A 15054-nucleotide genomic window follows, 5' to 3' on the forward strand; every position below is an offset into this window, starting at 1 on the left:
CTTACATCTGAAGGACAGAGGACACTCGTTTGAGGACCACCAGGTGCACATTTTAGACAGAGAAGATGGATGGTTTGAAAGAGGTGTCAAGGAAGCCATCTACACCAGGGTCGAGAAGCCGTCATTGAACAGGGGAGGGGGTCTACGCCACCACTTATCCCCCACTTACAATGCTGTCCTTTCATCACTTCCCAGGAAACTCAACAAACGTAACCTATTGGCCTCAGGTGAAGATACCAACGATGGTCGTTCAGTCTTGACCACAGGTAGTCCTAACGACTGTAACGACTGTCGTCACAGCAACAAGGAACACTAACGAACCAGCGGTATCGATGACCCGGGCCAACGACCCCACTGAGGTTAAATAGCTGAGTTTCCCTGCCAGTCAGTCAGAACTGAAGAAGTCCTTTGGATGAGGGACGAAACGTCTTCCAGTATCTTCAACCAAGTCCAGTTGCCCTTGATTTTAACCTTCGTTGGATAGTACGTTAGTTACTATAGGTTATTTTAGCTTTGTATTATACATGTGAATGTGTCAACAGGCCGGGTGTGTATTTGTGCATGTGCACCTGTCTGCTGGCTGTCCAGAACTTCTTCTGAAAGAAGTCCAGTTTCATCTGGATACCCACAGCTGAAAGAGAGATAACATAGTCACTGAGATGCAGCAACAGGACAATTTTGTCTTCTGTGAGCTTTATCACAACACAAGGCAAGAGAGAGAGATCATTAATAAGTTTATCTTTCATTAACAAAAAACTGATGGAAAAGACATGCATACACTTACATTGCAGTGAACCCCTACTGTGCAATGACACCCTGCATCATACATGTTCTTACACTCACACGCCTATTTATATTGTTATATTTATATATTTATTATATTCATATCTTCTTTATATCTTCTACTTATCTACTTATCGACCTTATTATTTCTATTTCTGTAAATGCATTGTTGTGCAAACTGTAACACAAGACTATCCCCTCAGGGATCAATAAATTATTTCTGATTCTGATTCTTATTTATCTGGGAGGCTGTGTGTGTGCGTGCGTGCGTGCATAATATGTACTATTTGCACAAATGTTCAATGAAATCCATCTCATTCCGCAGTCTGCCTCCCTGTTGTTATCCCGGCAGGCATTTCCAGAGTTGGTATACAGAGTTGTTCCTACTTCCATAAGCCTCATCCCAGCAGGTTCCTAAATGCACAGATCTGACCAGAATTCCTTGCCCAGAAAAAAAACAGTCGCTGACATTAAATGTGTCAGCTTTTTCAGAGTTGGCTCAGGAAAGATTGACACATTCACCACAGGCTTTGACTTCCCTCCTCTCCCTTTACCCCCTGCTACTAAGACTCAAAGAACCCTAGCTTTCTCTCAGTGGGAGTTTGCCATGGTTTTGGGGGTCTATGTCTTTCCACAAGCAAAATTTAGAGTTTCATACAAATTCAGAGCAGCCGCAGGTATTAAACAAATCTTTATCTACTGTATCTCACTTATATATTAATTGCAATGCCATATAGACTATTGAATGCTGTCTTTATGTCTGTCATAATGAAGGTATTTCACACTTACAGAAGGAAAATGCAAAAAGACTGAATGCAAGGTGTAATAGTAATATATATATTTTCAAGGGGCAGAATAAGCACTGGAAGCTTAAACATCACACAATTAAATAAAATGCAAATTAAAAACAAACAAACCAAAAAAATTTGCAGAACCATTATGAAAAATAATGTGAAATAACCCAAAACAGTACCAGCACGTTGGGAAAAACTACCTCCAGACTGCAGCTTAATAAAGTTATGGAATTTATTGTGGCCCATGACCAACCAACACCCTTGTTTCATAGCTGAAAACATCTGAGTCCCAGCCACACATTGCCAAGTACACATTTCATTTGAGAACCGATGTCCCAGATCCGTGATCAGCAAATTCCTTTTGCAAAAAATAATCATTTTGTAAATTCTAGATATATTCATTTATGGGATTTGGGAGAAGGTATTTTACAATGTATGCATCATGTTTTTAGATATCCTGAAGAACAACTTATTTATTAATTGATAACTATTTTAGAGAAACAATTTGATCTGACTGGTATTGATATTTTATTGTTGTTTTATTGGTATTTTGTATTGTCTAACTGTCCATTAGATACTTATATAATTTAACAATAATTGCTGTTATATTGTACAAATGTGTATTTGACATTGTTTTACAGTTCTGATTCTATAAAAAAATGGACACAAATAGTCAATAATATTATGATATACTGTATTTAACATTATTATACTGTAGGTCATTAGCAGTAGTATATATAATAGAATAGTTTGCTGTTTGTATGATATTACACACACACACAGAAACACAGTAATGAGTTACTGTGAGAGATACAGTTAAGTGAGGGTAGATGGGATCCAAATAAAAATACTCACTTAAAGCTTAAAGCATTAGCTCAAAAAAAATAAAATACCAAAAGTTTGATGTCAACTCCTGAAGAGTTCAGTATCAGTCAGAGATTTTCCACTGGTTTGCACTTCTTTAAGTGTAATTTTGCATTTGCATGATTGTTTAAGTGCAGCGGGGTGCTGCTGTGGCCTGTTTTAGCCCTTGCCCAGAGGAACAGGTGCAGATTATCCCGTCATAAGCTTTGCCAGATCCTTTCAGCAGCCCACCATTTCTACACCCACATGGAAAACCCAGGAGGAGAGGCTAATTTAAGATGCTGGGCAACAGCAATGGAAACACACATGGTATAAAACCAGGGAGATCCTAGATCATTAAAGCCAATAAAAGACACAGAATCTCCTCCTCAAAAGAAAGAAGATGTAAAAACAAAGGAAACGGTAAAAAGATGAGGTCAAATTAAATTGTCATACAAAAATACTTTGAATTCTGATTCATATTTGTTCAGCAAAGAAAATAATTCATGGAAACATAAATCCAATATGAGCAGCACAGGGGTTTTCTCTGTAAATCTGTATTAGAGGTTAAAAGTGCACTGATGTTGGCTGCTACCTGGAAGTCAGCTCAGAACAAAAAGACAAAAGCCCAAATATGTCTCACTAATGCTTGGGAATTTTTTGTACCATGGGGGGACATTTAATTTCCCTAGGTATGATTTAAGAACTTGGGGATATTTATGCCCTGAGCTGGGTTTATGAGTCCAAAGATGAAGAGACATAAAATCCACTCCAAATCCACCCTATCACCAATCTCCTATGAGTGCAATTCCATGCAGAGAGAGATGACAACCGGTTTAAATCCTACCGCTTTTTGGGATTCTAATGAGGATTGTATAAACATATACATCCATCAGCACAAGGTTGCATCCACGTGTGTCTACGTATGTTCCCAGGTAAGTACTGTAGCGAGGGCAAACATAAGTGTGTAGTGTATGCTTGTGTTTCTCTTTGAATGTGTACGCATCAATTCACATCCTGACAGCAAAAACACCTCTGGGACAAGCTTAAACTCACAAACAAGGGTCACAAACATCCACAGAGCTATCCGAGAGATGTAGTGATTTGCAAATTTGGTGGTGAATTCCACAGCAGCTACACAGTGCAGGGGCGGATCATGTCAAGATGGAGAGCAACATTCGGAGGATGAGCAGAGCAGGAGGCTGTTGTTAAGGATGCCAGCAGTCTACAAGACTTAGGCTCGCCTTTCTGTGCGAATTGACATTCTAAAAAATCTGGCCAAATCTTAAATACCTTTCTGACATAAGATTAAATAGAAAAGATCATATGGAAATCATGCAAACTATCTTTATAGTTTGCCCTTAAGGCCTTAATGCCACATGCATTAAATGCATCACAGGAAATGCACATGGTGATAATGTATGACCATCTGATCAGGGGAGGAGGTAAAGCATGTTTTCTCTTTCTCTCTCTCTCTCTCTCTCTCTCTCTCTCTTATTTTTTGTACAACTTGATGCTTAACATTTTTAGACATTGCATCACAAACACAAGAGACTGTCTGTACACATCAACCATATGGGCTTTTAGCAAATACAAAGGTGTCATCACACATTTGAGGATGTATTTGCCTATGGACTGTATGTGTACATGATCGCTCAAGTGTGCCATGTGAGTGGGGATGCAAGCGTGTATGTGTGTGCACGTGCATTTATTTATATTCATGTGTTCATTAATCGCTCAAGGCTGATATCTTCACACATAACTAAATATAACACTGGAGACGCGCATACATTTTTACTGTATATGACAGAATGAAAATAATTGTCATGCCCTTCAGCAGAGAAAAAGGATGGAAATATGGATGGACAGGAGGGCAAATACAAGAGAGGGAACTACAAGCCAAGGTCAGCTTGTAAGCTTAATCATATTCATCGCTAAAAATGATGTGATCATTAATCTCTTCCCATCTCCTCCTTTGTCCATTTTTTGCTTCTCCTTCAAGCGACCTATGAGCTCTTAGCGTAACAGTCAATCCATTTACATGCAAAAAAAACCAATCCATGTAAATTTCCTGCAACAGCTTAATATCCTGCTGTGTGCGTGTGTGCATGCCTATGTGTGCATTCGTGCGTTCTGTGTTGCTGTGCTGGGGGCGTGTTCTGCCAGCCCTTCTGCCAACGGCTCATGCATAATATCATCAGAGCATGCCACGGCAACGGGCATCCTCCGACTGTGATCACTGTGTGTTGAAGTGTTTGAATGTTGTGTTTGTGGGTAGACACATCGCAATCCAGATCTAATTTTGTCTTGTTCAACTCTTGCCAGAGCGATTGGAGATAAGGTGATTGTCAGCATTCGTGTGCATGCTGTGATTTAAGAGGCACAGCTGTCCGCTGGGAGATGACACACCTTCACACTCACCAATACAACTGGGGACAAGGGGAAGCGAGCGAGCAAAAACAGAAAGAGTGAGAGAGAGACACACACGCAGAGAGGTCAGAGTGCTGATATGGACTGAACAGAGGAGCAGAAATAAAATAAAATCAAGCAAGAGGAAAGGGAAAAGGCAAAACAGCATGAAGAAAAATACAAGAGGCAGAAAGAGAGGGTAAGAGACAGTGAGAGAGCTACAGAGAGAGAGATATCAGGCGAGAGAAAGAGAGAGAGAGAGAGGCAGAGCTCCCTAACTCCAGTGATTCCCAGACTGGCTGGCTGGCAGCAAGCTCTGTGCTCTGATCTGCCCGCTCTGATGGGGTTTCATGCCCATGCAGGCAGTGTTGGGGATCCTGCACTAATTCCTTCCTATTGACCATATCAGCCTACACAGACGTAAGTCAGGACAGCTAATCTCAACCTTATTGGCGTCTAATGGATCAACCAATGACAGTCAATAGAATCCAAAAAGGGAGTTAAAAGAAGATCGAACGCAGCGGCCCAAGGAACGACTGGCAGATATGAGAGGTAGGAGCTCCATCACTGAGAAGGATAACAACATTTTGTATGTAATTGTGTAAATGATAATGTGTGTGTATGCATGGCAAGGTGGGATGCTATCAGCTGCTAAGGCCAGTATGTCGTATAACTGAGTGATTATAAAGCATAGATGCAACACACATCAGCATTACATCCACATTATTTTATGTTTATAGTTGTACATTAGTTTTATCTAGTGGTTCCTGTTGCAAATAGGTATTGCCATTGGTAACAAGCTGATTTAAAGTGGTACTTGCTGTGGGTTGTGTGTGCATGTCATAACAAGCTTCTCTGTGTGTGTACTTTGGGCTGGAGGGACCCATCAGAGCAAAGAGCCATTCTCCTGTGTTGACCTCATTCCAGAGCTGCTGTTACAACGCTCCACTGGTCTGATGCTGTTTATTATGTGTCCATGTATGCATTATATGTATATGAGCTTCTTTATGAGTAAGTGCACGTGATTAAATGCATTCTTGCATTCTCATACTCTCATTTTTCACAAACATAGATGCAATTAACACAGGGCTTTGCACTACAGCGCGCTAAATCTCATGTTCTGATGTTTTTTTGTTGAAGCAAGCAACATAATACCATAACAGTAACACTGCCAAGAGGCACTGTACCAAACTAACACCTGAGATTAGACCTGGGAGCGCCTGGACATTTTTAAATCTGTAAATCACAATCCACAGCAAGAAGTCCAACCGTCACGCAGAGGCGAAATGATGATTGCATCCTTGTATATGGGACACTGTCACTGTGTGTGTTTATTCAAAGAACAGGGACAACGGCTTTAGTATTTTCCAAGTGATACTGCTGGTTAAGTGATGAATGCTAAATAGCTGTTATGCGGTGTTTGAACACAGAAGTTAGATTGTGCTGTCCTATTCAAATTCAACATTCCCCAAAGGTTGTTTGATTATTACAGTTAATAGCTGCACAGTGTTTGCTAAAATTATTCTGGAAAAATGTTTCAGTGATATGAGACTCACAGCTGCCTCATCACAAAGGCATAATTTAGGTGAAGATTCTAGACATGCCGCTTGATACAGGAGAAAATTAGAAAATTCCCATTTCAGAAAACATTAAACAATCTCAGTTAGGAAAATGGCTACCAAACTGCTCAGAATAACATTTTCAATTTAGCTGTTGTGCCTGTGGAGATAAACGTGGTGCAGCAAATCTATCTGTTCAGGATCTACAGTATGAGTGTGAGCTAGTTACATGCCCAGGCTTGGGTCTGAGCTTCATTTCATCAAGCCTCGAGCTAGTCCAGCCAGTGCTATAAATACTGCTGTAATGTTCCACAAGAAATGGACATGTGAAGTCAACTCAAAGGGAATCAGACACCCAATATCTGCTGTGTATGGATTTGTGTGTGGGTGTAGTGTGGGTGAAGGGTTATGAGGCCTTGGTGAAGTCACCAAGGACCACTGTCTAAGGGGTGGGTGGGGGGTAGGAGTTGGCATATTACTAATAAGTTTACTTTCCTGTTTATTGCAAGTGAACTGCATTCTTTTCTAAAGACTTCATTTTCAAATGGATTTCATATATTCATGCCAAACCAAAGTATCAATCTTGGAATTTATTTGACCACTTAATGTCTTCTGTGACAAAAGCATTTATTTACTTCAGCTAAGGTGGTTATGATGGCAGGTGAAGAGTTGAAGTTGTAGTGTGAATGTAAGCAATAATGTAAAAGCATAGTACAGGGTATTGCTGAATCTTTAGTCAACCTGGAAAATAAAATCTTCAAACTTTCAATATATATATATATATATATATATATATATATATATATATATGTAGCTGTTTTCCTTTTAATATTTTGCTGCAAATGCACATGCATACTTTTAGATGTCTAATTCAATATTGTGTCCCCTTGTCTCCACAGTGGTACTGGTGTGTGCCCTCCTCTCCCTCCTGTCTTTATCACACGCCTGTCCAAAGGAGTGTAGCTGCAACAGCAACACTAAAGTAGTAGACTGCCGGGGTCGAGGCCTATATGACATCCCCCGACGACTGCATCCAGACACCCAAGAACTGTATCTCCAAGATAACCGTATCAGGGGACTGGGATCAATGGCGTTTCGCGAAATACCCCTTGTCCGCATTCTCGATCTATCTAATAACTCTATAACATCTGTTTCACCAACTGCTCTGCTGGGTCTCAGAACTCTACAGCGCCTCAGCCTGGCCTACAACAGCCTGAGAGAGCTTGACAAACGGTTGCTTGGACCTATCCGCTCGCTTTCACACCTTGACCTCTCACACAACAGGTTAAGCAAGAGGGAAAAGATCAAATTTATTATTTGCGGTTTGTTGAACAATACACACTGTAAACTTGATCCCACGTAACTGATTGTATCTCATCTCATTCTCTTGACATGTCCCTTCCTTCAGCCTGTGGGGTTTGCCTGGAGCCATAGGGGACAGTTTGAGGAACCTCAGCCACCTGGGCCTAGCGCAAAACAGGCTAACGCGATTGGACCGTTCCCTGTTGGAGGCCCTGACCCGCCTGGACAGCCTCACACTACGAGGCAACCCCTGGAGGTGTGACTGCCAGCTCATAGGCCTGAAACTCTGGCTGGAGACCTACCTCTTTAAAGGTTAGACCACTAGTAGCTCTAGGCAGTAGCTGGGGAATGTCTGTAATGTTTCCAACATTCATCCAACTCACTGCCTTTCCTGCTCGGCATGGTATTAAATTATGGTAATAATGACCTTTAACACAAGCAAGTATCCTAAAACCACAAGAGTTGAAATGGCTAGACTCTATAATAAAATGGTCAGTTTTCACAGTGAGAGGAGAGGCTCTTTTAAGGATTAAAATAGACTGACTGACCCCAAATGGATATGATGTTTATATATTTTGCCCTTGAAGAAATCTGACATAGCGGATTTAAGACCAGGCTTAACAGTCTGTCCAGTTATTAAAGATGGTGGAATGAGAGTGTGTGTGTGTGTGTGTGTCTCATGTTGTTTGGTGTGTAGCAGTGGAAGGAACGTAGGTTGTTTTTGGGCTTTAATACTATTATCAACATCTGATGAATGCTGTGTTTGGAGAGGTGACCACATGCATGTAAGACCCATATTTGACAATGTTACGATGACGATTTACAACATTTACTGTACATTAGTGTCTTTACTGTGACTGGTGGTTCACATTGAATTGCTCTACAGCTTAGCAAAAAGTGACAAAAAGAATAATGTTGTGATGTTGGGAACTCTATGAAGCAGCCCTGATCTATACAACCAGAGATAGAGTGTATATGGGTTATTAAGAGTTAAACTGCAGACTACATTATTTTCCATGCTAGACCAAACCCAGCATGCATTAGATAACAAAATAACCACTGTACAGTGAAAGCTAGGCTTGCTTTGAGTTGGCTGGCCCGCCTACATGCCTGTTACCCTGACACAACTATCGTCTTAAAGGAAGAAAATCCTAATTACTGCAAAACACAACAATGAGTGCAGATACAAGGATGTGTTCTTAATAGAAAGCCAGTGGTTAATCAGGCAGGCAGAAAGGAAATGTGTGACAGAGCATGCTCGACATGAATACCAAGAGAGATGAATAATAAAGAGATTTACGAGACAAACAGAGGGCAGCTGATGAAGTCCTAACTACGCTTTGTCACCAGTAATTGAGCTGTTAATAATATGACACTTGTTATTACAGCCCATATAAAAAAAGCCATCAGACCCTAGGTTAATAAATATCTAAAGTAATGGGCTGGTTCAGTCTCAGCTATGACTGTGATTGTGGCTTCATCTGTAGTAAGCTGTCAAAAATGAAATGGGAAAATTAACAGCAGGAAATGTGCTTATAATACACAACAACTGACTGATGCATGCTTCAATACTCCTTCCTGCCCCTCATTCTTTCTTTTACCTCCCTCTCTGATCTAACTATTTAACTCTGATCCCAAGGTGGAGTGGTGGATGAGGTGCTCTGCTCCCAGCCAGACGACATGAGGGACAGAGACCTGCAGAAAGTCCCTTACCAGCTCTTCCATGCCTGCATGACCACAAGCTACCATTACCTGTTTGCTAACATACACCACCTGGAGTCTGAGAGGCTACTGCGAGGCCACACCCATGGCAACCATGCTCATCCCTCTAGCCACGCTCTCCATGTCCCCATGGCAATGGGGGAGGGTTATGGCGGAGGTGGAGGAGGAGGAGGAGGAGGAGGAGGAGGGAGTTTGCCAGAGTGTGAACCTAAGCAGAGGCAGCGGCCCGTCAACCTGCGCCACGCCATTGCCACAGTGATCATCACTGGCGTTGTGTGTGGGATCGTGTGTCTGATGATGCTGGCTGCAGCAGTGTATGGCTGCGCCTACGCAGCTATCATGGCCAAATATCAGCGGGAGCTAAAGAAGAACGAGGAGTTGGCAGCAGCGCAGGGAGCAGATCATGCCACAGCAGATGAGAAGGAACCACTGGAGAATGCTATCGCCTAGGAGAAGATAACATGAACCCTGGACTTTAAAATCTGGGCCTCAACCCTTTAACCTTATCGTCTCTGGATGCCGTGTGTGTGTTAGTTCATGTGTGTTTGTGAGAAAAAAAAAAAAGAGAGTGAGATTCTTTATGAGTGAGTGTGTTTGTATGTTCACCTCCTTTCTGAGACTTGGGTAGCTAAATTCCCCAGGTATTTGACTATGCACTGATGAGAAGAGTATCTTCTACTGTATGCGGGTTCGAGGGGCAGGCCAAAGAATCCATCCAATTCCATTTAGTCTGAGAAATGCATATCACAGATATGAACAAATTGGTATATATTTATAATTGTGTATTTGTAGGTATAATAGTAAAGCTCTGGTGTTTATAAAATGGATTTCAGAGTTTGGTTGTCTTTTGGTTGTTGTTCATAATTCTGAGTCTGATTTTGAGGTAATTTTGAAAACTCATAGTAGGCAGCTGCTCTCAGTTAAGTTTTGATCTAAGTTGTTTTGTATCATTGATGTGAGTGTATGAAAACAAGAATGAGTGTTTGTGTCAGTGTTTCATTTCTGTGTGTGTGTATGTGTGTGTGTGTGTGTGTGTGTGTGCAGATGTTAACTGTATGCACATATTTACAGAGATATAAGAGTCTGTGCCTAATAACGTGACATAGTTTTAAAGAGGATATATGTTTTCTTAAAGGATATTTTTCTGACAACTGAAGTGGAGATGGGAAATTCATTGAAGCAATAATGAAACAAACTAAAATGAAAACAACAACAAGACCTGGACTTTTTCTATGACTTTACATAAGCCTGAATTATCATCCTGCTGCACACAGGCATACCAAACTTTAGATCTATAGTTTTTGAGATCAGTAGAGTCTTGTTTGTGAGTTAATGACGATCATTAAATGGTAGTCATGTCCTGCAGTATGTATTATATAAAATAAAGGAAAACATTTTACCTGATTACTGTATGTATACTTGGCGACTACTTTGAGAAGGCATACATCCTTAAATGGAGAAAATATCTTTAAAAGAGAGGTATTTTGAAAAAAGAGATGTCCACTTTGGAGTGAATACCAATGTTTGTAGTGTACTCCCTTCTGTTCACCAACTGTTTATGTAAGGACATAGTACCAGAATGCCTTGTTTATAATAAACTGGGAAATATGGTAAAGTCACAGATAGCAATACCAATTTCTCAAAGTTGCAGGAAAATATCACTCATTTAAAGTGTTTTTGCCACTCTCAGTTTAATGTGTTGCTGGTCGATTAACATTTTTGTGGTTAGTGAGGTTTCTGTTGAATCATTTTGTCAAATAATCTGACAGAGATAATGGGGAAACTCAGAAATATTGTGGATTATTTTTGATATTATTTTAACAATTAGCTACTTGCCAGAGATAAATTTGAATAAATGCTGGATCTATGACATTACATTTCCCTTAAATATATTGCCCAATCGTCGTACAATTAAAAGGGAATTCAAAAGGATTACATAATGCAATTTCAGGTGATCAGATTTCTGTCTTAATTATTTTAATATATGTAAAATGTCACAGATTTCAGGCAATGTTTTTAGATTATATTAAAAAAGTAGATTGCTGTGTACATTACAAGCACACATAATTTATATATATAATAATTTGCCATTAATAGTAACATTTAACTTACTTGGAGTACTGTGGAGGCACATGAAATTACACAGATGCCTTTGGTCTTAACGCCTGACCTGAGTTTTATGACTCTGTATATTACGGCATCAGATTCGCTGCACGTGGCTCAGGATGTGACCACAAACACTGACACACCAACACACACAAACAGACACAGTGGCATAGACATGCGTGTATGTACGCACACGGTAACATTGTGACTCAAGCAATGTCTGCAGGGCCCAGGGTGTGTGATGTCATCAGCCTGTCCTGTTAAGTTAGTGTATTAGTGTATTCACAAGTCTACAGCTCAGTGGAGCGCAGGGCAGTGAAAACTGGCCCTAACCGGCCCACGCTAAATTTGCATTCTAGCCTACATCTCTCTTCCCATCTGACTCTCTTATATAAAATCATCCTTACAGACATCCCCGGACTGACAAGCATGATTGTTATTACTGAATATCAGTCCCCAACGTAACAATAGGGTATTCGTGAAACCTTGTTACTGATTAGTCATTTGGATTGCTGCTTAACAGAATTTAAAAGAATGATATTATCTTATAACAATAGTCAACAGGGTCAAATAATACTGTGGGTTGGTGTAAACTGTGGGCTGCTTATGCGCCGCTCTGCTAGAAATCTGATGCATACTCTGTATGCATGTGTGCTGTGGCACCACACAGACTCCCATCTCTGTCCTTCTGCTCCAGTGGTTTCCCCCATGGCCAACAGTACCCACAATGCACTGCTTTCATGTCAACGCATTCAGGCACCGTGAAATAATTTTCTCTTTCTCTGCCCTTTTATTTCCTCTCTTATTTTATCACTGCGTTTCCAAAAGATTTTCCTCTTTCTCCTTTCTTCAGATTTCCTTTCTTTTGCCCACATAATTTTGCTGAGATTCCTCTACTGGCATTAGTGGCCCTCATCTGTTGACAGCAGAACTCACATAGATAATCATCAAAGTTTTTAATATAAAGCTGTGCTCCACATTGGTCCTTGGTGCATATGTTGGACAGTGGAAAAGTCTGCAATACACCACATACTGTATTTGGGATAGAATAATTTGCTCATTCAAGACATCTGTATTGCGTGATTACTAAAGCTTTCAATGTAAAAGGGGACTTCCAAAAGGTCTGCAGAGGAACATTAAGAAAGTTAGAGGCACCTTACTGCAAGCACTTCATCACCATCATCTGTGCTGTACAGTTCTACAGTATTGCATTAGTTCCATAATACATAAAACGTTGACTGGAAGTCATCTTGTGCCTTTGGGGAGAGGTGGGCAATGAATGATGTCATATCACAACTTTCCAAAAGATAATACATCCCTCTCTAACTTCAAGAAGCTCTTGAAAATTAATTTCGTCCCAGAAGACTTTCTCTTATAACATCTCTAACCCCTAATGTCCAACATGCACTGCCTGTGCTCGTCTTCCTGTATCTCCTTACAACTAGCTTGTCTTGACTGCTCTATTTGTTAAAGGTGCCGTGGAATGCTCATTTTCAAGTTCATATTTGTATTTAGGGTTTCTACTAGAAAATGTTTACCTGCTTTAACGTTCAAAAAACACATTATATTTCTCATACTGTCCACTGCTTCAGCACTTCTTTTCACCCTCTTTCTAAATACTGTTTTAGCTCCTGTCTCTTTAAGGCCCCCCTCCTGAAAGCCCACTTTCCCGAAGCACAGAAGAGGAGCAGGGCTTAGCTGGACCGGGCTAAATCAAGGTCTGCTCTGTGAGACTAAGGCTGTTTCTCAATATCGAGTTTGCAAAGTTCGGACTTCTGTACTTTTTTTTCTGTACTTGGCTTGGGAGTACAAACTTCCAGGAACGAGAGCACACAGTCCGTCATTTAGCAGTTGGAACAGTTGGTCCTGTTAGTGGGCATGACCTCACATCTCCGAATACATTGTAGCAAATTTTCAAATCAGCTCCATCTTGATAAATCGACCAGACATTTGGAGTTTAAACAATCTTAAAACTGCATTCTGTGTCACAATAACCGCAGTATTATAACTTACAGTTGTGAGTCCTCACCTCTGCCATTTACATTTGTTGGCACAAAATGCATTCTGGGATACTGGCTATCCGAAGTCCACACAAGTCACCACCAATGCAGGCTCGGTAAAGCAGGCAGAGCGAGAACACATCTGGGTATTTCACTGTACTTGGCTAGATGCAGACTTTTGAATTGGTAAGTTGGGCTAATTGGTTGGGCTGCGACTAATGACGTTTCCAGTCCACAAGCACAGACAAAAATGCAGATTGAGAAACAGCTTAGGCCTCACTGATTACTGTACAAAAACACAACTTTATTCTCTGTTTCTGCTGAAACTGGATCAGAGTTAATGGAGAAAAAATTATTAGGGTTTCCCTTCGATGTCTTCCAGTTACTCTACCTCCACACAGATTTGATATGTTACTGGCTACTTTAGCAACTAACTACTGATAACAGCAGCTGCTACTGAGTTAGCCGTGCAGCTAGCTGTCCTATAGCTGATTCTGCCCAGACTGGAAGCTGTGTCTTTGGGGTTGTGTTGGTTGTATTACACCTCTAATATTACTACAGAAGCTTTGAACCCCTGGTTCAGAGCCAGCTGATAACAGGAGCTACTGTTAGCAACAGCTAGCGGTTAGCAACAAGTAAAGGTATCTGTCCATCAGGAAACTTCCAACATTACAGAGTTGAGGCAAAGCAGGCAGAGGACATCAGAGGGAAAACTATAAAAATATTTACCTTTCTTTCATAACTGTAAAAGCGCTTTCTGTAAGACTGCACTGCACAACCTACAGCTGTTGCTCTATGACCTTGTATGACCGCTAACTCTGGAACTTAAGCTGGTCTATGTAACTTTGGGGGTGTAACGTAACATCTAGATCTTGTTGGCATTCGCCCATTTCTGGGGGGTTTTTGGTGCGCGAGATATACATATAAAGGAGGAAACAATGGAGATTGAGGCTCACGGTATGTCAGTTACATTTACTGAACTAATTTTATTCAGCTATGCCAAGGGAAATACAGTTTTCCATTCTACGGCACCTTTAACTCTTATTGCTTCCCCTAGGTACTTATCCCATTGATGCAGTATGTGTTAATAGCTCTTACTAGTAGTATTGCTGCTCTTACTACTATCTATTGTTACTTCTCTTACTTCTCTTACTTTACTGATTTGCATGTTGTTCCTCAAATATCAGTCCCTTTGGATAAAAGCGTCTTCCAAATAAGTAAATATAAATGTAAATGTAATACCATAACTACTTTGAAACCTTATGTCTATCTCTCTATCCTCCCCCCTTTACACATTTCTTCAGTTTAATCTGCAGTTCCCTTCCTAAGTAAACCATGTTGATGCTCAACAGAGCAAGGGCCGAACTTCATACCACTGATTAACTTATTGCACCAAGTTGCATTATATGGGCGTGACATTGTGGGGCTTCTGCGTCACCAGGATGTGACATGAAGCTGGCCACAATAAAATCCTCTAGCCCACAATATGCCTTAAATAAGCACAGAGGCAAAAAAACAAATGCACAAAAGGCATTT

At 40.7% G+C, this 15054-nt stretch overlaps 1 protein-coding gene across 1 annotated transcript in view; it reads right to left on the reverse strand.

The window, feature by feature from the left end:
* cacna2d3a (calcium channel, voltage-dependent, alpha 2/delta subunit 3a) overlaps window positions 1-15054 on the reverse strand; it is a 125553-nt gene that overhangs the window by 11003 nt on the left and 99496 nt on the right. The window contains exon 26 of the mRNA XM_046055582.1: window positions 541-631. Within this exon, the coding sequence (XP_045911538.1) occupies window positions 541-631 (91 nt within the window). The remainder of the gene's footprint in view (window positions 1-540; window positions 632-15054) is intronic.

This window comes from Micropterus dolomieu, linkage group LG08 (assembly GCF_021292245.1).
Source record: "Micropterus dolomieu isolate WLL.071019.BEF.003 ecotype Adirondacks linkage group LG08, ASM2129224v1, whole genome shotgun sequence".
NCBI lineage: Eukaryota > Metazoa > Chordata > Actinopteri > Centrarchiformes > Centrarchidae > Micropterus > Micropterus dolomieu.